This window comes from Symsagittifera roscoffensis, chromosome 6, assembly GCF_963678635.1.
Source record: "Symsagittifera roscoffensis chromosome 6, txSymRosc1.1, whole genome shotgun sequence".
NCBI lineage: Eukaryota > Metazoa > Xenacoelomorpha > Acoela > Convolutidae > Symsagittifera > Symsagittifera roscoffensis.
In genome coordinates, this window is record NC_087067.1 from 6,478,700 (window position 1) to 6,503,700 (window position 25,001).

The following is a 25,001-nucleotide window of genomic DNA, read 5'->3' on the forward strand; positions in this document are numbered from 1 at the left end:
CTTGATAAAAAAAACTGAAAATATAAAGCCATATTTTCAGTTTTATAAAGAACAACGCCATATAAAGAACAAAGTGATAAATTTCGCTTCTAGTAACGAATCAATTATGGCAAATAAGCTTCCTTCAACCAATTTGGAACGATTTCTAAGACGGATTAAACCTCCGCTTACGCTTTAATAGCGCGAAATATATCGCGCGTTAATTGTCCCAAATTGGCAAAAATGCCAATCTTTAAACCCCCATAACTTTACGAAAAATGATCACAGGTGAAATATCTTTTCAAATTTAATCTCAGTGCAACAATAGCTTTTGAATGATATTTTAAAAATTCCGTCAAAAATGGCTAGTTAAAAAGTCGAAATTTGTCTGAAGACAAAAAAAAAACCCACACGGAGCACAAATATTCCGTTACTTTCGTATCGAAAGTCGGAACAATAACCGCGGATCCGACCAGTCTATTGACTAATCTAACAGCTGTGACAACAGTTTGCGCATAATCACTTTAATATCCAATTAGCAATTCAATTTTTGCCTCCGGACTTCAATGCCTCTGCCAATTCAACGCTTGCTGACATTTCATTCACTTTATAGAACACGTGGATTTTTGTGAAGAGCTACTCACTTACGATTGCCACTTTTTTTCATAGCGCTATCTCATTTAGAGAAAATTGGATCAATTTTCAAAATCAGTAGTTTTTTATTCCGCTGGAAATTCAGAAAAGTTTAACCCATTTTTGTTCACCTTTTTTCAAGACCTTAACAAAGTTAACTTAAAAAAATCATGAGTCAAAACGCCAAAATGGTAACAATGGGAATTGCAATGCAGTAGATCGAAGCAGCAATGCAAATTAGTATTTAAAAATGAAACGGCGAGTTCCGCCATCGGGTCATATAGTCGAGAACACGAGCCAGATACGCTTTTATGGAAACTAACACAGAAAGCATTGCTTTGCTGGCGGCACCGCATTGCCCTGCACAGGGGCGGACACCCCCCCACCCCCTCAGGGATTCGACACCCTGCCGACCCAAAGGGTCCCCCCTTTGGTACTTTTTAAGAAATCCACTTTTGGCCGACCGACCCTAAAATTTTTCTAAAGTCAAGGAAATGGACTGAATCTCAAAAGCAACCAAAAATCAAACAGCCGAAAATCAAAATTAAGCATGAACAAATCATAAGATTTTTCCTAAAACAGAACAAAAAAAAAAACAAAAAACATCACGACATATATAGGAGTCTTTACTACGTTCATCGACTAATAGTCGGGGATTTTGTCCACTGGAAATGAGCACTATGGAGCAGTTGGTCCTCTGTCCTTGCGGATTATAATATGTGGGGTTTCATCACGAGGGTTTTAGTCGGAGAGCGTTTTTATATAATTTTTACAGCAAAAAAAAACATCTAAAATATATTTAGGATATCGTAATTTAGTGTTGACTGGAAAAGAGACATGAAATGTTCCTTCTTTTATTTCAATTCAAAACAAAACGTTCATCGGCGTCAAGTCCCATTTTGCATAGCGGCAGCTGTTTCTGAAAGTCCTAAATTCCATCAAGATCTGCGAGGGGGGATTACACTGGTTATATACAATTTAGAAAGATGAAAACATGTTATAGATAAAAAACCATCATTCAGCATGAAAACTTCCATCATTCAGCATGAAAACTTAAACTTTTGTTATATCAAGAAAAAAGTGAAAACATGTTCACTTTTTAATTAGCTACATTGACGTACACAATTTAAGCTCCATTTTGACAAATCGAATAGAGGCGGCCTTATCAGGGAAAATGTTGAAATGTGAAATAGTTCAATCGAAAACACAATCAAAACAGAAAAAGGCACGTAGAAGTAATATCAGGTATTTCATCTTTTACGTACAAATATAAACCACCAAATATCAACAATTAATTATTGCGGAGCTTTCAGACAGAAGTGATATCACGAGTCAAAGAGAAGATTAACGTTTTACATCATTGAAGACGACCTTTTCACCAGAATACAAACAAATCAACGTCACAGCTTTTTTATAACGAAGCCAGAACACAAAAACAACATAGAACCGAAAAGCTCTTAAAGCAGATAGACTTTTTAACTAAAGCAAACGAACCATAAGAAACCAAAACTTCATCCAAATCAAAACTAAAAAAAAACTCAAATTAATTTCAGGATAAAATTCTTCAGATCTTCAGGTGAACTAGATTATGACATCATTTTTACCATGGGGACTACAGAATAAACAAATCCCCGAATTTGAAAAAAAAAATTAAATTAAAATAGTTAAAAACATAGCCAACTAACAGTTGGAAAAAAGTAATGAACGCAACTAAACAGAAAAAAACACAGACTTGTTGAAAAATATCACTTTCGAACTTCTAAGAAAAAAAGATGCCCAGTAGGCTCTTTGAATTTCTAGAACAATTTATAATTGGCACTTTTCTGATAACAACAACTCAACTTGAGAAAACTGGATCAATGGGTGAAGTTTTTATTCCGCTGGAAATCTAAAAATTAAATTCCACTTCCAAAACTAGAAATCGTTCACGGTTTTTTGCGCCATTTCCAAGTTCGTATTTGGAGAGTGCTATTTACGTAACTTTCAGCAGATGGAATTCAATTGAACTCAAAAAGTGTACATATACCTAACTGCATTCACAAATGCATTAATATGTATCAATGCACATCTGGTTATTAGAGCATTTAAGGACTTTTTCTAGAAAAAAAAATCACAAATACCTATTTAAGAGTCTACACAATGTTCATTACTCCTAATTAAACAAAAATAGCCTGACTTATGAGACAATTACATTCAGACAAAAAAAAGCTGAGAACAAGAAAATCGCTCTTAATTTTCGAAATTCAGCTAGTTATTTTTGCCAAAACTAATTTTAGAGGTGTTCTTGCTGTGGAAACAACATCGCAAACAATATAAGGAATTTGAATTACGGGCTCAATTTAGTTTTTTAGGAAGCGTTTGAGTTTGACTTACTTTTTATGCCGACTAAAACTGGCAGTTAAGAGAACTGAAGGAGCTACTTGAATTGTCGTAACAAAACAGCCACAATTTCGTGATAAACTTGCGCTAATGATCAAAATAAGTCAATGAAAGAACTGTTCCCGCGAAAATTTCGGAAAAATTACTGCTACAATCCATGCACAGAATTATCAGTAGCACATATGTTGTGTATAAATTTTGTTCAATTTACATGTAAAGCTCTCAAGAACTTATAATGGAAGTGTGTGGTCAAAACAGAAATGACCGTTTCTCGACGCCGGACCAAACAGCTCTTTCAAGTCTCTTGACTGTCAGTTTTTGGCAGCGTAAAAAGTAAGTCAAGCACAACAGCTTCTCAAAGAACTATTTTGAGCCCGTAAATTTAAACTCCTATTGTTGGCGAGAGTGTTTCCACAGCAAGAACACCTCTTAAATTAATTTTGATATACTGGCTGATTTACGCCTTCAAAACAAGATTTCTCAATTTCTGGCCCGACAAAGCCCTTCCAATAGTTTCATCTAGCATATGTCAAAATTTTAATTTTATATCATAAACAATTGCAGAGAAATTCACAACGTTCACAACGTTAATGACTCCTAATTACACAAAACACCCAGTAAGTATGATGATGGCCCAGCACAATGATGGTAGTGAAGAGTATTATTACTCAAACATCCGCTAAAACTTTGTTAATTGCTTGCAAGTTTTGCCACCTTATTTAGTAAAATTGGTTTTAGGTTGGTTCTGAAACAAACAAAAAACACTCAAAAACAGAAAGTTCGAACATCAGATATTTTTGGGTTGGATAAAGAATTCTATTTTATAAAAAATTAATAAATCAATCAGGTACATTTTGCGCAATTTTCGACCAAATAAACAGCTCCGAGAAGGGTTCATTTCAACATAAAACTTTGGAAATGAAATTCACAAATTAAATTTGCATCAAGTCAATTTTGGCAAAATTCAGTATTTTTCACTCAACCTACTCTTTCTATTTTGAAAAGCAGCAATAAAATTAAAACTTCACCACACTGATTTTTGTACCATGAGATGGCCATAATCTATATATATTTAAATGCGGGTTTAACGGCCTTGCCATGTTCAAGCTTTTTCAACGTATTATTTTTGCATGTTTAACAAAAATTTTTTTGCTCGTTTAAGCTATATCGTATATTTAAATTCCCAAGCTTGTGGTTGGTTTCTCTGCGGGTACTCTCAGGAGTTTCAAGTTGAAAATTTTGCGTCCAAATGCGACTGCCCAGATGCTCTTAATTTCCGAGATGTCACGTTTGTTAGGTCATTAAAGAAAAAAATGCTCAAACTTAAAAAGTTTGAAGTTTGTATCTCTATAGTGAAGCTCTTGCAGTGTACTCCCGGGGGTTGCAAACTTTACCTCCAAATTTGACTGCTCAATTTCTTGTAGTTTTCGAGATAAGACGTTTTTTTGTGATTTTTTCAAAAATTTAACGACAATTTAAAACTAGTTTTCAAAAGTTTTAAATTCCCAACCCTGTAGTTGGTGGTGGTCAGAGTACTCCCAGGTGTTGCGAACCTTGCATCCAAATATGACTGCTAAAATCATTTTGTGATTTTTTTGAAAAGTTTTTCAGAACACTTAAATTTGAAACTTTTTTCAAAATTTAAAATATCTAACTCTGTAGTTAGGGGCTGTCATAGTACTTTGAGTCTTTGCAAAGTTTTGTAGTTTTCGAGATCTGAGGTTTCTTATGGTTTTTTCAAAAATAATTTGGAAACCTTGAATTTGAAGTTTCTCAAAATTTGATATTTCCAACGCTGTAATTCGGTACTGTGAGATTACTTTCAAAAGCTACAAATCCTAAGTCTACATGCGACTGCTCAATTGCTTTTAGTTTTCGAGATAAGAAATTTTAAATGTAATTGAAAAAAATTTCGAAGAACTAACAAAAACTTTCAAATTTTCTTACTTAAAACACAAAATTTTCTTGCCTTCAAACTTGAAACATTAAATTTTCAAAGCTATACAAAACTTTTATGCTTTTTAAAAATTTGAATAAAGAAAAACTTGAATATTAAAATTTTTACAAAATTTGAAATTACCAACCCTGTAATTGGGTGCTGTCAGAGTACACTCAAAGGATGAAGATCTTATTTCCAATATATGCGGTTTTTTATCAGTTGTTAAACATTAGATGCACCGGAGGTGCGTTACACACATGGGAAAGAGTCCAGAGATCTTTAATCAACTCAGTGTGACGAAAAAAGCTTGAAACCTTTACATGAACAAACTCAATATCGAGTAAAAGGACGCGAAGGCCTTAGTGAACCCTGGACTCCACAAAGAGGTCTAAGAGAGGGATGCGCCACGTCTCCGATATTGTTCAACGTTTACCACTCAGAAGCCATGAAGAGAGCGGCTGAAGAGAGAAAAAAACTAGCAGCCAGTAACAACCACGACTACGGTTTAGTGTGGTTGTGTAATCGAGGAAACAACCTCCCTCCTACGGACATAAATAAGGGTATCAAGAGTAGTACACGGGAAGAATATAGAATATCGGAGTCGCTCTTTGCCGATGACTCTACCCTTATAGGTTGGACTGACGAACTGGTACAAGGTAAAGAGGCTGTCAAGAAAGCTATGTACGAGTTCGAGGAAAGGTGCCATGACGGAAAAGAGGAGAGCGCTGCTTTTGGAACGCATGAGATGCGAAAGATAAAGATGCTGGAAACCCTAATAGGCAAGACCGAAGACCGTAATGCGCGGACTAAGCGAGGATCGCAAGCGTGGTTCAAAGTCAAGAAATGGTTGTGGAAGTCCACATTGTCAAAACGCACCAAAGCCCTGATTGTCCAGGGAGTCGTCGAGGCCTCATTACTTTTTGACTCCAATGTGAGATCATGGTCAGCAACCGACACGGACAAACTACAGAGTATAGCAGATCGATGCTACCGTTTTGTGTGGAATAATGGCAAGGCGGGCGCGCTACTACGGATGCAAAATGAAGGAGTCAATAGCTTCCAAATACGGAAGGATCTGGGAATTGAAAGCATCAGAACAAAAGTAGAGATACGAGCCCTCCGGATACTCGGGCATGTTTTGCGAATGCCGGATTGCCGCGCCGTCAAGAAAATTGTACTCGGGAACTGGGCTGAACCCCAGACAAGCTCAGGCTACCTGAGGAATGGCCTCATTAGCTACTGGAAAAGAATGGTTCAGGAGGCAGGGGAAGACTGGACCAATGCAGGAAACCTAGCAAGCGACCGTATGAAATGGAAGAAATTCATACGAATGAGGCACCAATACCTACTGAAATGGGAGGAAGCAGTAGCGGAACATGGTAGGAAACAGGAGGTGGTAAATAGAAAGCAGCAGATACAGGATGATGGACTGACATGCAGGGTGGAGGGGTGCGGTAGAATCTGCAAAAGCAAATCGGGCAGAGCAACACACGAGAGACGCGGTCACCGCCAGGCGGGAAAAATATTCGAGTGCCTTGGATGCAAGCGAGCCTTTCCGGAAAAATCCCAGCTCACCAACCACTACAAAACCTGCAAAAATCGTGACCAACAAAACGACGAAATCACAACCAACAAATACACAGGTCTCAGACCTAGAGTGAAGTGCCCAGGTTGCGGTAGGCCTATCACATCGAACAACCTGACCAAGCATATGACGCGACACGGATGCCAAGATCTCCGAACCCAAGGCCCCAGGGCGTAAATGGGAAACAAGACAAGACAAGAGTCCAGAGATCTTTAATCAACTCAGTGTGACGAAAAAAGCTTGAAACCTTTTTTCAGCCACAGAATTTCCCGAAATAGTAGCTTCATCTTGAAGTTGTTTGAAGATTTTATGATCGAAACTTTCCTGAAAACTTGATCAAAACCTAAAATTTTCATTCGCCTTGAGTTTCTCAAAATGATATCTACTTTTGCGACAAACAATTAAGCTTGATGTTTGGCACCCTTTCGACTTTTTACAGGGGAGCATTTTTGCTTTTAACATGAAAAGTAATAAAAATTTAAACAGAAATCTAAACCCGGTCAAACTTTAAAATGTTTCCCTTAAAAACACTTGATCGAAATAACTGAAAACTCAATTCTTTGAACTTTGAACGACAGTTGTTAAAGAGTCCAATATTTCAATTTCAAGAAAACCAGATATTTCTTCATGTTGCAGATGAATTGAGTATTACATCACATACACAAAGATATCGATTACATTTAACTGATTAAGCCTCAATAACTTATCAGGAACTTAATGATTAAAATTATCAAACTTTTTCTGAAAAAAATAAACACGACCTGAATGAATAAAAAGCATTTCGCTCACCATCAATTTCGAACAAAAAACAAATCAAGTCAACATAAACTGAAAGGATAATTCTTCAAAATACAGACGAACTAGATCAGAACAACATTTCCACCTAAAAAGATTATTCGAAAAGAAGGCGCACATTTAACACAGCCACCTGCGATACCCAACAAACATAGCCTTGTAGGATACGCCATCCTCGATTACACACTAGCCGATTTCACATAAGCCGATTACACAAAAGCCGAAACAAGACGACTACACATAAGCCGAAACAATTGACGCAAATGAATTTACAGCACAAAACTCCATGATGGTGCACCTAGAAACCGTTGAAAGCCGAATACTCAAAAATTAAAAAAAGTTTCAACAGAAAGCTGAACAAACTTAACGACAAACACTCCTTTTTTCACCAACACTCAACCGAAAACGATGAAAAGTCAATCCGCTCAGCAACACTGGCAAAAGAACCAATTACTTCAACAGAAAATCAGATAAAGTTTCTTCATGTTTCAGATGAACTAGATTATGACATCACACTAACATAATTATAACAAAAAAATCCGAAACCAAACTTCCTGAATGAATTTTGTTCATCAACGCTTTATAAAATACAATCATGGAAGCTCAAACAATAACTCTTCTACTTTCAGATGAATAAAAATGCGACATCAATTGCACTGAAAAACTGATTTTAATCATATTGAAAGCAGCATAGAAACCGTTGAAAGTTGCATATTCAAAATATCAAACTGTTTCAGCAGAAAACTGAAGAGGGACCAACGTAACTGATGAACACTCCTATTCTCACCAACATTCTACCGAAAACAATTAAAGTTTACCTCGTTCAGCAAAACATGTAAAAGATCCAAGTACTTCAACAGAAAATCAGATAATATTTCTTCATATTTCAGATGAACTAGATTATTACATCACTCTAACAAACATAATGACAAAAAAACCTCAATACCCAAACTGCCTGAACTAATTTTGTTCATCAACGCTTAAAAAAAAACAAATTATGTCACATAGTCTCAAATGATCTCTTCTACTTTCAAACGAGTAAAAATACATCACTTGCACTAAAAAAAACTGATTTTAAAAAAAGATTGAAAGCAGCATAAAAACTGTTGAAAGCCCCATATTCAAACAATAAAATTGTTTCAACAGAAAGCTGAAGGTGAACCAACTTGAAGACCGAATACTCCTTTTCTCACCAACACTCGACTGAAAACAATGAAGTTCAATTCGTTCAATGATACTAAAACCTCAAAAACAAAACTGCCCGAATAAATTTTTATCATCAGCGCTTTAAAAAAAACAAATGATGTCACATAAACTCAATGATAATACTTCTATTTTCAGATGATTACGAATACATCACTCGCACTAAAAAACTACCAAAGAAAGCGGCTCAAAAACCGTTGAAAGCCCCATCTTGAAACATTTAAATTGTTTAAACAGACAACTGAAGGTGAATCAACTTATTGACGACCAAACACACCTTTTCTCACCAACACTCGACCGAAAAGAATGAAAGTTCCATTCGTTCAACAACACTAGCAAAAAAAACAATTACTTCGATAGAAAATCAGAAAACATTTCTTCATGTTTCAGATGAATTAGATTATGACATCACAATAAATAAGATGATGAGAACTAAAAACCTCAACAACCAAACGGCCTGAATGAATAAAAAGCATTTCGCTCACCAACAATTTCGAACAAAAAACAAATCAAGTCAACAAAATGAAATGATAATTCTTCAAAATTCAGACGAACTAGATCAGAACAACATTTCCACCTAAAAAAGATTATTCGATAAGAAGGCGCACATTTAACACAGCCACCTGGGATACCCAACAAACATAGCCTTGTAGGATACGCCATCCTCGATTACACACTAGCCGATTTCACATAAGCCGATTACACAAAAGCCGAAACAAGACAATTACACATAAGCCGAAACAATTGACGCAAAAGAATTTACAGCACAAAACTTCAAGATGGCGCACCTAAACCGACTTATCATAAGCAGACAAACAAAATGCGGACAGTTTTTTAAACGGAATATGTTCCGTTTACAAAACAGGTACTAGCCAGAAACGAACCTTAGACCTTTGCCGTCCAAGGCGTGATAGTTACCTTACCACATGTGCCGGAGAAGCTAAGAAAACCGAATGGATTTAAAACAAAGCTAATCAAATGATTCAACTGATTTTGTAAAACGGAATTTAAACCCGAAAAAGTGTATATTCCAATTCGATAACAATGCTAACCGCAAGCGAACAAACCGTTGAAAGCCGAATGATCAAAAATTAAAAAAGTTTCAACAGAAAGCTGACCAAACTTTAAGACAAACACTCCTTTTTTCACCAACACTCAACCGAAAACGATGAAAAATCAATTCGCTCAGCAACTCTGGCAAAAGAACCAAATACTTGAACAGAAAATCAGATAAAGTTTCTTCATGTTTCAGATGAACTAGATTATGACATCACACTAACATAATTATAACAAAAAAGAAAATCCGAAACCAAACTTCCTGAATGAATTTTGTTCATCAACGCTTTATAAAAAACAATCATGGAAGCTCAAAAACAATAACTCTTTTACTTTCAGATAAATAAAAATGCGACATCACTTGCACTGAAAAACTGATTTTAAAATCATATTGAAAGCAGCATAGAAACTGTTGAAAATTGCATATTCAAAATATCAAACTGTTTCAGCAGAAAACTTAAGAAGGACCAACGTAACTAATGAACACTCCTATTCTCACCAACACTTGACCGAAACCAATTAAAGTTTAACTCGTTCAGCAAAACATGTAAAAGATCCAAATACTTCAACAGAAAATCAGATAACATTTCTTCATGTTTCAGACGAACTAGATTATTACATCACTCTAACTAAGATAATGCCAACAAAAAACCTCAATACCCAAACTGCCTGAACCAATTTTGTTCATCAACGCTTAAAAAAAACAAATTATGTCACATAGTCTCAAATGATCTCTTCTACTTTCAAATGAGTAAAAATACATCACTTGCTGTAAAAAAAACTGATTTTAAAATAAGATTGAAAGCAGCATAAAAACTGTTGAAAGCCCCATATTCAAACATTAAAATTGTTTTAACAGAAAGCTGAAGGTGAACCAACTTGAAGACCGAATACTCCTTTTCTCACCAACAGTCGACTGAAAACAATGAAGTTCAATTCGTTCAATGATAACAAAAACCTCAAAAACAAAACTGCCTGAATGAATTTTGTTCATCAGCGCTTTAAAAAAAACAAATGATTTCATATAAACTCAATGATAATACTTCTATTTTCAGATGATTACGATTACATCACTCGCATTAAAAACTGATTTTACTGAAGAAAGCGGCTCAAAAACCGTTGAAGCCCCATCTTGAAACATTTAAATTGTTTAAACAGACAACTGAAGGTGAATCAACTTATTGACGACCAAACACACCTTTTCTCACCAACACTCGACCGAAAAGAATGAAAGTTCCATTCGTTCAACAACACTAGCAAAAAAAAACAATTACTTCGATAGAAAATCAGAAAACATTTCTTCATGTTTCAGATGAATTAGATTATGACATCACAATAAATAAGATGATGAGAACTAAAAACCTCAACAACCAAACGGCCTGAATGAATAAAAAGTAATTCGCTCACCAACAATTTCGAACAAAAAACAAATCAAGTCAACAAACTGGAATGATAATTCTTCAAAATTCAGACGAACTAGATCAGAACAACATTTCCACCTAAAAAAGATTATTCGATAAGAAGGCGCACATTTAACACAGCCACCTGGGATACCCAACAAACATAGCCTTGTAGGATACGCAATCCTCGATTACACACTAGCCGATTTCACATAAGCCGATTACACAAAAGCCGAAACAAGACAATTACACATAAGCCGAAACAATTGACGCAAAAGAATTTACAGCACAAAACTTCAAGATGGCGCACCTAAACCGACTTATCATAAGCAGACAAACAAAATGCGGACATTTTTTTGAAACGGAATATGTTCCGTTTACAAAACAGGTACTAGCCAGAAACGAACCTTAGACCTTTGCCGTCCAAGGCGTGATAGTTACCTTACCACATGTGCCGGAGAAGCTAAGAAAACCGAATGGATTTAAAACAAAGCTAATCAAATGATTCAACTGATTTTGTAAAACGGATTTTAAACCCGAAAAAGTGTATATTCCAATTCGATAACAATGCTAACCGCAAGCGAAAAAACCGTTGAAAGCCGAATGATCAAAAATTAAAAAAGTTTCAACAGAAAGCTGACCAAACTTAAAGACAAACACTCCTTTTTTCACCAACACTCAACCGAAAACGATGAAAAATCAATTCGCTCAGCAACTCTGGCAAAAGAACCAAATACTTGAACAGAAAATCAGATAAAGTTTCTTCATGTTTCAGATGAACTAGATTATGACATCACACTAACATAATTATAACAAAAAAAAATCCGAAACCAAACTTCCTGAATGAATTTTGTTCATCAACGCTTTATAAAAAACAATCATGGAAGCTCAAAAACAATAACTCTTCTACTTTCAGATAAATAAAAATGCGACATCACTTGCACTGAAAAACTGATTTTATAATCATCTTGAAAGCAGCATAGAAACTGTTGAAAATTGCATATTCAAAATATCAAACTGTTTCAGCAGAAAACTGAAGAAGGACCAACGTAACTAATGAACACTCCTATTCTCACCAACACTTGACCGAAACCAATTAAATTTTAACTCGTTCAGCAAAACATGTAAAAGATCCAAATACTTCTAAAGAAAATCAGATAACATTTCTTCATGTTTCAGATGAACTAGATTATGACATCACTCTAACTAAGATAATGACAACAAAAAACCTCAATACCCAAACTGCCTGACCTAATTTTGTTCATCAGCGCTTTAAAAAAAACAAATTATGTCACATAAACTCAATGATAATACTTCTATTTTCAGATGATTACGAATACATCACTCGCACTAAAAAACTGATTTTACCAAAGAAAGCGGCTCAAAAACCGTTGAAAGCCCCATCTTGAAACATTTAAATTGTTTAAACAGACAACTGAAGGTGAATCAACTTATTGACGACCAAACACACCTTTTCTCACCAACACTCGACCGAAAAGAATGAAAGTTCCATTCGTTCAACAACACTAGCAAAAAAACAATTACTTCGATAGAAAATCAGAAAACATTTCTTCATGTTTCAGATGAACTAGATTATGACATCACAATAAATAAGATGATGAGAACTAAAAACCTCAACAACCAAACGGCCTGAATGAATAAAAAGCATTTCGCTCACCAACAATTTCGAACAAAAAACAAATCAAGTCAACAAACTGAAATGATAATTCTTCAAAATTCAGACGAACTAGATCAGAACAACATTTCCACCTAAAAAAGATTATTCGATAAGAAGGCGCACATTTAACACAGCCACCTGGGATACCCAACAAACATAGCCTTGTAGGATACGCCATCCTCGATTACACACTAGCCGATTTCACATAAGCCGATTACACAAAAGCCGAAACAAGACAATTACACATAAGCCGAAACAATTGACGCAAAAGAATTTACAGCACAAAACTTCATGATGGCGCACCTAAACCGACTTATCATAAGCAGACAAACAAAATGCGGACAGTTTTTTGAAACGGAATATGTTCCGTTTACAAAACAGGTACTAGCCAGAAACGAACCTTAGACCTTTGCCGTCCAAGGCGTGATAGTTACCTTACCACATGTGCCGTAGAAGCTAAGAAAACCGAATGGATTAAAAACAAAGCTAATCAAATGATTCAACTGATTTTGTAGAACGGGTTTTAAACCCGAAAAAGTGTATATTCCAATTCGATAACAATGCTAATCGCAAGCGAAAAAACCGTTGAAAGCCGAATGACCAAAAATTAAAAAAGTTTCAACAGAAAGCTGACCAAACTTAAAGACAATCACTCCTTTTTTCACCAACACTCAACCGAAAACGATGAAAAATCAATTCGCTCAGCAACTCTGGCAAAAGAACCAATTACTTGAACAGAAAATCAGATACAGTTTCTTCATGTTTCAGATGAACTAGATTATGACATCACACTAACATAATTATAACAAAAAAAAATCCGAAACCAAACTTCCTGAACGAATTTTGTTCATCAACGCTTTATAAAAAACAATCATGGAAGCTGAAACAATAACTCTTCTACTTCCAGATAAATAAAAATGCGACATCACTTGCACTGAAAAACTGATTTTATTATCATATTGAAAGCAGCATAGAAACTGTTGAAAATTGCATATTCAAAATATCAAACTGTTTCAGCAGAAAACTGAAGAAGGACCAACGTATCTAATGAACACTCCTATTCTCACCAACACTTGACCGAAACCAATTAAAGTTTAACTCGTTCAGCAAAACATGTAAAAGATCCAAATACTTCAACAGAAAATCAGATAACATTTCTTCATGTTTCAGATGAACTAGATTATTACATCACTCTAACTAAGATAATGACAACAAAAAACCTCAATACCCACACTGCCTGAACTAATTTTGTTCATCAACGCTTAAAAAAACAAATTATGTCACATAGTCTCAAATGATATCTCTTCTACTTTCAAATGAGTAAGAATACATCACTTGCACTAAAAAAAACTGATTTTAAAATAAGATTGAAAGCAGCATAAAAACTGTTCAAACATTAAAACATATTCAAACATTCAAAACTGTTCAAACATTCAAACATATTCAAACATTAAAATTGTTTCAACAGAAAGCTGAAGGTGAACCAACTTGAAGACCGAATACTCCTTTTCTTACCAACACTCGACTGAAAACAATGAAAGTTCAATTCGTTCAATGATAACAAAAACCTCAATAACAAAACTGCCTGAATAAATTTTGTTCATCAGCGCTTTAAACAAAACAAATTATGTCACATAAACTCAATGATAATACTTCTATTTTCAGATGATTACGAATACATCACTCGCACTAAAAAACTGATTTTACTAAAGAAAGCGGCTCAAAAACCGTTGAAAGCCCCATCTTAAAACATTTAAATTGTTTAAACAGACAACTGAAGGTGAATTAACTTATTGACGACCAAACACACCTTTTCTCACCAACACTCGACCGAAAAGAATAAAAGTTCCATTCGTTCAACAACACTAGCAAAAAAAACCAATTACTTCGATAGAAAATCAGAAAACATTTCTTCATGTTTCAGATGAACTAGATTATGACATCACTCTAACTAAGATAATGACAACAAAAAACCTCAATACCCAAACTGCCTGACCTAATTTTGTTCATCAGCGCTTTAAAAAAAAACAAATTATGTCACATAAACTCAATGATAACTCTTCTATTTTCAGATGATTACGAATACATCACTCGCACTAAAAAACTGATTTTACCAAAGAAAGCGGCTCAAAAACCGTTGAAAGCCCCATCTTAAAATATTAAAATTGTTTAAACAGACAACTGAAGGTGAATCAACTTATTGACGACCAAACACACCTTTTCTCACCAAGACTCGACCGAAAAGAATAAAATTTCCATTCGTTCAACAACACTAGCAAAAAAAACAATTACTTCGATAGAAAATCAGAAAACATTTCTTCATGTTTCAGATGAACTAGATTATGACATCACTCTAACTAAGATAATGACAACAAAAAACCTCAATACCCAAACTGCCTGACCTAATTTTGTTCATCAGCGCTTTAAAAAAAACAAATTATGTCACAAACTCATTGATAACTCTTCTATTTTCAGATGATTACGAATACATCACTCGCACTAAAAAACTGATTTTACCAAAGAAAGCGGCTCAAAAACCGTTGAAAGCCCCATCTTAAAACATTAAAATTGTTTAAACAGACAACTGAAGGTGAATCAACTTATTGACGACCAAACACAACTTTTCTACCAAGACTCGACCGAAAAGAATAAAATTTCCATTCGTTCAACAACACTAGCAAAAAAAACAATTACTTCGATAGAAAATCAGAAAATATTTCTTAATGTTTCAGATGAACTAGATTATGACATCACAATAACTAAGATGATGAGAACTAAAAACCTCAACAACCAAACGGCCTGAACGAATTTTGCTCAGCAACGCTTTGAAAAATACAAATTATATCACAAAAGCTCAAATGATATTTCTTCTACTTTCAGATGAATCAGAAAACGACATCACTTGCACTAAAAAATTGACTTTACAATTAGGTTGAAAGATGCATAAAAAAAGTTGGAAGCCGCACATTTGAGAAGTAACACCATTCTAATAGAAAATTGAAAGGGAACAAACTTACCGCCTTTCAAAACAAGCATTCAAAGACTGAAAACTCAATTCGCTAACTAACACAAAAAAGCAAGGAACTCAACAGAAAATCAGATAACTTTTCTTCATGTTTCAGATGAACTAGATTATGACATCACATACATTTAAATATTGATTGCACTAAATCTCAATAACTTATGCACTTGACCAGCAAATTTATCAAACTTTTCCTGAAAAAATCACACGACCTGAAAAACACCACACGACAAGAGAACCATTACAAAAATCATTGTCTTAACACTTCAGAAAAAATCGTATCAGGGCATAACTTCGCTTCTAATCATAATTTTTAAACTTTAGATTAAATAAAATTAAGGCACAATACACAAGCCGAAAACCTTCATACATCACAATTTGGACGCAAAAATTAACTTGAGAATTAACAAATAGTTGATTTTTCCAAGAATTAACAAATAGTTCATTTTTCCAAAAACCATTTCGTTTTTCCAAAAACAACGAATCGCCAGAAAAGCATCAAATCTTGAAATTGACAAAATCTTGATAACGGCAAATACAATCAGCTTCAATTTCTTCAATTTTCAGATGAACTAGATTATGACATCACCCTCAACAAATTCACTCCATAAACTATCTTGAAGAATAGGATCAATGAGTAAATTTTATTTTGGTTCAAAATCATCCCACCGAAACCTACATCTTAGTTTAAACCAATCTCAAAGGCTCATTCCATTTGTGCTTTGAGAGAGCATAACTTGGGCACCTTTTAGAAAACTGATCGGATAGCTAACTGCTAAAACTCAAACTGAAAATAATTCAGAGAGCTAGAAAACTTCCGACAGCATAAAATAACATGAACCACACTACATCACTTATGCAAAATATAGCGACTAAAATCAGCAAACATTTCTTCATTTTTCAGATGAACTAGATTACGACATCATGTAATAAACAAATCAATTAGAATCTGTTAATACTCACGAAGTGGCCCAGGTTTTGAGAACAATAATCCACTCAACTTAAATTGCACGGGTAAGTCACAGTGTCATCCGCCTCCTCAGAGTGGGACAGAAAACGGCAAAATGGATGCCAGGCATCTCCCCCACGAAAGGAAGGACCACGTTTGACAAGCAGAAATGAGAAAAAAGCTTAACTCTTACGAAAAACATCATGACAAATTTTGGACAATGCAACTTGAAGACAGAAGCGAAGCTCTGAGCTCCGCACCACTTGCAAAGCAACAAGTATAGAGTTAAAACAAAATTAAACTCAAGAACTAGACAAGAGGTCTTCGAACGATGTTACTCTTAAAAAAGATATAGAAAAAAAATTGAAAGTTATTTTTATGTTTAAATTTATTGAAGTGTTTTTAAGAGGTCATAATGGTGCTGAAATTGAGCATTTAAAAATGTGGCGCCGGGGTCTCAAAAAATTTTCAAAAAAAACTGAAAAAAGCAGGAAACAATATATTCGGTAAACAAACCGACAGAATAAAAGACGTCAGCCAATAAGCTGAATCTCAACCGAAACAATTCGGCAAATTAAAATTGATTGAAAAAACATGTACTGCCCATATAAAATCCAAAAATGCCAAATAATTACTGAACGCAAGGTCGTATACTTATTTCGAAAAAAAAACAGCTTAATCAAAAGCAATAAAAATAAGAATATTGAAGATACATAATTAATCAAGCAACTAGATCTAACAAAAATTAAGAAGATAGTTTGAAACACCCAGACAAAAGAACACAAAATAAGCATAGGAAGAAAACGTACAAGAAGTAACGAAGCCGAAAATATCTGAGCAGAAACCCTTCATGCTGAAAAAAGACAAAAATTTAAAATGAATAAAAAAGTTTGAGGACACTTAGCCAATATAAATTTAGTTTTTTGAAGAAAAAATATAGATCTAAAGCTCTAGAACAAGTTATGATTGACAGTTTTTTGAAAATTAACCCAAATATAGAAAATGATAACTAGGTAAACTTGTTATTTTACTTGGAAATCTGATTAATTAATTAAATACCGCAAGGATAAAAAAATAACATTAAGAATTAACAACTCATTCTCTGAGTAAACAAATGGAACACCGAAAAAAAAGAACCTTTGGAACACTTTTTCAATTTTCGGAGAAGTTTAAGAATCTTTTTTTGAATCTTTCAAAAAAACAAACTGAATTGAAGAAAACCGCGTCTAGAGGGACTTGTTTTTTCTTTCCGTTGGGAATTCTGAATTCATTCAAGTTTTTTCGCTCCATTTGACTTCGTTCTACCATATGAATCCGAATTGAACTCACAAATTAATTTTCAAAAGAACCCTCGAAAAAGCTAATTGAGACGTCTTTTTGAGCAAAGCGGAAAAATTAACACGACCTAAGCAAGTGTTTTCAGTATGTTCAATGAAACTTAAAATCCGCAACATAGCATCATCGCGTCACCAAATTTTAGAGAAAAAAAAGACAGTAAAACTTGAGCTCCGCTTTACTTCCTCTAATTTTCAGATGAACTAGATTATGAGGGAGCATAAAACGTTAAATCTGTTACAGCAATTACAATTGCTTTTTAAATTTAGAGAGTAAACAAATGAGAACAATTTTAATTTCACAATCTGTCATGCATCATCGTCAGCTCATCTATTTTTCAAAAACTACGTCCCAAAATTTCAGTTAGGGTAGGCATTACGTCACGTATAAATACAAACTGAAGCAATTTAATTTCAGATATTAGGGCATCGCATACTGCAATTCGATTACAGAAAATCGAGACATATTGTTAGAATAGCGGTCAGTAACTGAAGGAAACGCACAAAGGGATGATTTGCTGCCGTGTTCAACTACACCTTTCAAAAGCCTAAGCGAGACAAGTTGCGAGACAGCGCGGAGAGCTTCAATGAGCAAATATCAAATTAATTAATTAATTAAATCAGAGGGACGTATCATCATTTTTTTCAACGAGAAGATTAACTTTCTGCAACATAACTTTAGCAAAAAAATATCAAGGAACAAATACACTTGCATTTTATAAAATGCATCAAAATCAATGTTTCATCATCATGAAAGTTTTGAAACATTGGATCTAATCAAAAACATTTGATCCGATATGAAAGATCCAAATTACACAATGGTAGCAACAACCAGTCAAAATTCACTTTCTCTGCGCTGACTTACAAATAGGTAAGCCTCTAAATCACTTCTGCTTTTGAGTTTCAGAAACCTTTCATGATTGGCAAGTTTCTTTAAAATAACCCAATTTGAGAAAAATGGGTAAATTTTTTATTCCTTAGGTAAATAAAGAAACTGGAATCCACTTTCAAAACTAGTCATTCACGTTGCTTCGCTATTTGCACTCCTTAGTTGTAAAGCGTCATTGCCTTCCTTTAAACTTATGAAATAGAATTCAACGTGAGAAAAGATAAGAAGCAAACTGCAAAAAATCAAAGAGTCAGCAAGTTTGAAGACTTTTTCCTGAACAATTTATTCCATGCGTCATATATAAGAAATTTTACTATGTTGATTCAAAAATTTAGGACAGGCAAATTTATATTCAGCTATATTTTCTTTTCAGATGAACTAGATTATGACATTTTTCAGATAAACTAGATTATGACATCACATAGATTATGAAATCACACGGCAATTTAAAATGTTAAAATGAGAGCAATGTTTGGATGTACATGTGTAGATTACATTCAGTAAATGAAAAAATATAACTGACTTAGTTTTTTTGAAAAGATCTCAACTTACGAACTTCAAAGAAAGAAATAGATGCCCTTGATGCTCTTTGAATTTCTAAAATACTTGATGATAGACATTTTTTTGATTTTTGCGAAACTATTTTAGTATACAGAGGCGAAGCTAGACTCCGCAATCACAATTTTCAAGCGAAGATGTAGGCTTTTTTCAATAGCCCAAAATTTACTTGACCAAAAATCAGCGGCGAGTATCATCAATTGTTCAACGAAGCGACCAATTTTCCGCATCATAGTTATAGGAAAAATGTCAAGGAAGAGATATGTACTGAAGAGTACTGAAATGCTTCTAAATAGAAGAACCATAATAACTAATGCTCTTAAACTTTGAACTAATCAAACTAAAAGATTGAAATCGTTAAATACTTCTCACGATTCTCCGTCACCATTCCGATTTTCCTTGCACTGCCGTAGAAAAAAGCCTCTAAATCACTATTTCCTTTGATCAATTTAAGTCAAGTTAGATGACCGTTAAGGGAAAAACATCATATAACAGCTTTGAAATTCAAGAAAAACTTTTTTGATTGGCTTTTCTAATTGAACATAGCCAACTGAAAGTTGGAAAAGAGTAATGAACACATGAAAACTGAAAAAAAACCTACTTGTTTTTTCAGAAATCTCCAACTTTTGATTTTCGAAGAAAAAAATAGATGGCCTTAAATTCTCTTTGAATTTCACTAACAATTTATGTTTGACCCTTCTTTGATGAAATTCTCCCAATTTGAGAAAACTGGACCAATAGATAAAATTATTGAATGTTTATTTCGCTGGGTAATCTGATAATCAAATTCAACTTTTGAAACTAAAAGTCGATCACGTTTTTCGAGACCTTTACAAATTTGCTGTTCGATTGTGGAGTTTGCCTTCCGTTTAACAAAAAATGAATTAAACTGGAAAATCTCAAGTCAAACCGCAGAAAAACAATTTAAAGCGTGAACAAATATTAAATTTTCCTTAAAAAATCACCAAGACCTATATAAGAGTATGCACTACCTTCATCACTCTAAAACATCATAAGAATAGCACACAAATTGCATAAATCCGTCATGCGTCAGTAAACAATTCTTCAAGTTCCAGATGAATGAGATAAAAAACGTCACGTATGACTTATGCAAAATATCAGGTCTCAAAATTTCCAGCAAATACATATTGAGCGAACTTAGCTTGAGAAATGATGTTACCGCTTACAACAAAACTATTATAGAAAAGTGAAACATGTAAATAAAAATTCAAGTCAAGTAAAAATACGAATGATTTTCTTGGTTGCTGAAATTAAGCTTTCAAGGGACGAAGTTTCAGAAGACAAATTATGTCACCGTTTAAAAAAAAATTTTTTAGGACTGATGTTATTTTGGTGAAATTCGCCCTTATGATTTAATCAAAATAATATTGATCTAACATTGATCTAACTTGGACACAATTTCGATACACATAAGTGAAGATGCACTCCGCAAACAATGTACGAGACGCTAAGATGTTTATTTTCAATCAGCCAAACATCAAGAGAAGTGACCAAAATTCAGAGATGTGTATCATCATTTGTTCAACGAGAAGATTAACTTTCTGCATCACATGTTTTGCAAAAAATAGCCACAGAATCAAGATATACATCAAACTCATCATTCTTTCTATCGAAGATCCATCATTATAATTGCCCTTAAAATAATCAAATCTAATCAAAACATTGGTTCCAAATAAAAGTTTCAAGTCGCAAAATAAAAGATGACCTACAATCAAGCACTGTTCACATTTCCCTAGTGCTGACGTACAAGTATGGATATCTCCAAATCACTATTTCCTTCCATTTAAATAACTTCAACTTAGTTAAATTACTGTTAAGAACGAAGATTCAGATAAATTAAAGATCAATTGGTACGAACCTTTTTGCATGCCACAGACGCATAATCCAAATCAAGACGCGACAGCAATTTGTCGCATTCTACCAGGTGGCTGGCCACTTTCTCATGATGAATAACTTGTTTCGGAAGTATATGTCGCAGATAGCGTGGAACCGACTGAAATAAAATATCTCTACTTTATTGTTTGACATCGCGGTTCAGCTTGAATTATCAAATACTAATTAGCTAAAAATTCGCATGTAACCAAACCGGAACAACAAGCAAAAATTGATCTGCTTCAAGGACTAAAAAACAAATAATACCTGACAACTTCCTTCTTTAAGCAGCGAGTCATCCGTTTCATGCGAGCAAGAAAACTCATCGAAACCATTTCTTTCGTGATTTTCATTGCCGTGAGAATGATCATCATGACCAAATGAAGGGACTTTATGGTAATGGATTCCATGGTCGTGAGAATGGCCTTCATGCTCGTGAGAATGGCTTTGAGAGTGGCCTTCGTGGCCATGAGAATGGCCTTCATGGTTGTTAGAATGGCTTTGAGAATGGCCTTCATGGTCGTGAGAATGGCCTTCATGGTCGTGAGAGTGGCCTTCGTGGCCATGAGAATGGCCTTCATGGTTGTTAGAATGGCTTTGAGAATGGCCTTCATGGTCGTGAGAATGGCCTTCATGGTTGTTAGAATGGCTTTGAGAATGGCCTTCATGGTCGTGAGAATGGCCTTCATGGTCGTGAGAGTGGCCTTCGTGGCCATGAGAATGGCCTTCATGGTTGTTAGAATGGCTTTGAGAATGGCCTTCATGGCCATGAGAATGGCCTTCATGGTTGTTAGAATGGCTTTGAGAATGGCCTTCATGGTCGTGAGAATGGCCTTCATGGTCGTGAGAGTGGCCTTCGTGGCCATGAGAATGGCCTTCATGGTTGTTAGAATGGCTTTGAGAATGGCCTTCATGGTCGTGAGAATGGCCTTCATGGTCGTGAGAATGGCTTTGAGAGTGGCTGCGGGAATTGATTTCATCATCATCGCCATCAGGAGAATGGGAATCATGATCGTGAGAATGCTCGTCATGGTCAGATTGATTTCCATGGCCATGAGAACGGATATCATCGCCCTGAAGACTTGTTTCTTTTTCTTCGCTGAAATCAGTAATTTTTACAGGATCAGGTTTAACTCCGCTCTTCGACAAATGATCCTCAACAATTCCTTTGTGCAGTGTTTCATGAACATCTTCAGGTGTTGGCTCTATATGATTTTGAAGGTTTGTCGTCAGCGTTGTTTGAGCTTGCAACTGCCCATCGTCAATTTTTGCAACGCCCGGTTCATCAAGCGCCAAATTATCCTTTGATGCATTTTCTACAGAAAACAAATCAGATGACAATCTTTCAATGCTGATATTAACCTGATGCTGAAATGCGCAACTTGCGTTGGAGACGGTGAGCTGATTATAAAACACTGCAGCCGCACTACATTTTCCTACTTTTTTCCGCCCACGCCCCAACTATTGGAGTTAGAAGAAACTTTGATGCAGTAAGTCTTGTTCGCCTGACTCTAGGTATCTCTAGGAAAACTCTGGGGCTAGGATTGGTCAGAGATCATACTAAAGCCCGGTTGATTGGGATGTGCATTCCAAAAAGAAAATCCAAAAATATGCCTGTCGAGAAAAATGTATAAACTTCTGGGCCTAATTCAATTGGATTTTACCGTAATTTGGCTCTTTTATTTTTTAACAAAACTGTTTTAGCTTGAAATGTTCGTTTTTTCAAAGAACAGAGCCAATCGAAGATTGGAAAAGAATAATGAACGCAAGTAAACTGAAAAAAAACTGACTTGTTTTTTCAAAAACCTTCAACTTTTGACTTTCGAAGAAAAAAATAGATGACCTTAAAGTTTTTGAATTTCTAGAAAAATGTTTGATTGGCGCTTTTTTGATAACATTAACCCAACTTGAGAAAATTGAAACACTTAAAAAAAAGTACATTCTTCGACAAACCAGTGATCTTTAAAAAAAATTTATCTACATCGCAGCTGAATCGTGCATCAAAGCTTCTTTATGTTTTATGCTAAAAACACTTGAGACTAAACAAACTTGGGCGAATGAGCAGTCAAAGTTTTTAATTTATTACAAAATAAAAAAATAGCTACATTTGAAGAAATCCAGAACTTTGCCGCTTTAAATGACAATTAATTTTTTTGGGGTTCACCCTCTTAAATTAACTCTCTTTTAGTTGCGGTCAATTAAGCTTAGTGGGTCTGCGAATCGATGTGAAGTTTCAGCCGTTTCTCAGAACATTTTTTTAACGAACTTAACGAAGTTGGGAACTTAACTCTGTTGGGAACTTAACTAAGCTCTCGGTTTGGTTTTGGGGACTGAAGTATATATATATTCCAGAAGTTTTCGCAAATTTCAAAAATGTGTATATATTTGATTTTATACTAAACCAGTTTAATTACTCGAATTGAATTAAATTTGAGGGTAGCCTCTAAATGGGGATTTTTATGTGGCATTTGCCTATCCTCTCCTTTATTGTACTGTCTAAATTAGATACACAGATGCACAGCAGAGCTTCGGACCGATACGTAACAAAGCCTCTAAGTCGTAAAACGTTTCAAACATTTCGAAAAAAGTAGATCTATCTGAATGAAAAAAGCTAGTTTCAAAAAACATGCCAAGTCAATGAAATTGGAAATTAGCAAAGTAAGAAAACTTGAAAAGCATTAAGTCAAAAATACCTAGACAGAAACCTTCTAAGCCGAAACAAATCAAAAAAATACAACGAAAAGTTTTCGAGCCCCTCCCCTCAAAACACACACATACACACAATGCAGGAAAACGACGGTCATCAACCGTCGCTACGAGATGCCATTAAGTCGATATAATATAAGCCGAAACTTATCAATCCAAAAAAAGCGGAACGAAAAAAAGCGGAACGACAAAAAAATTAAATGGGTTGGTAAAATTACAACCTAAATCAAAAAATTTATGCCGACAAGGACGGATATTCAAAATGCTAACATGCTATAAAAATGTCTGCTACAGTTTTTCCAACATAGGTGAAGCAGATTAACGAGTCCAGGAGATGAGCCTTGTGAGCAAAGTTACTTACTGTTGAAAAAATCTAATATCCGATTGTAATACCCTTGCTTATCGCAAGGATAAAAAGTAATGATGAAGATAATTACGTAACTTTTTCTATGTACTATAATTAAGGAGAAACAAGGCTAGCCGGTTACTGTGCAAGTAGCACAAAATGTTCCAACCAGTCTTTAAAAACTAAAACAAAATTAATTTGCCAATTAGTGTCGTGAGCAAAAAAGTAGAACTACTGAGCAAAAAAGTAGAACTTAGGCATTTTCGTCTGTAATTGTAAAATATGCAAATTAGAAAACAATTTTTGAAGACAAATAACAAGAAAAATAACAAAAAAATTAATTTTTTTTCCAAAGTTTTTGATTCCTAAGATGAAGCTGAAAACGCCAAAAACTAACTTCATTTGAGTCGAATTAAATTTTCAAAGCTTAAATTAAGCATTCACCGGGAAAACTTATTTGCAATTTTTTGATGTCGTTCGAATCACCAGGTACTATGTAGAAATGCATATCATATTCAACCCAATGCTTTAAACAGCTCCGGATTCGTAGTTTTATCTGAGGAAAAGACCAACTCTTATGCAGTTTCAGAGCTAGCTTTTGGCGGTTGGAGTGTTCGATTTTATCAAGATCAGTTCGAATTCAGTTGGTAATTGGAA

General features: G+C 34.7%; 1 protein-coding gene across 1 annotated transcript in view; it reads right to left on the reverse strand.

The window, feature by feature from the left end:
• Positions 1 to 25,001, reverse strand: part of LOC134847869 (uncharacterized) — a 68,746-nt gene that overhangs the window by 20,250 nt on the left and 23,495 nt on the right. The window contains exons 8-9 of the mRNA XM_063865122.1: positions 21,560 to 22,608; positions 21,279 to 21,413 (exon numbers count right to left, since the gene is read on the reverse strand). Of these exons, the coding sequence (XP_063721192.1) occupies positions 21,279 to 21,413; positions 21,560 to 22,608 (1,184 nt within the window). The remainder of the gene's footprint in view (positions 1 to 21,278; positions 21,414 to 21,559; positions 22,609 to 25,001) is intronic.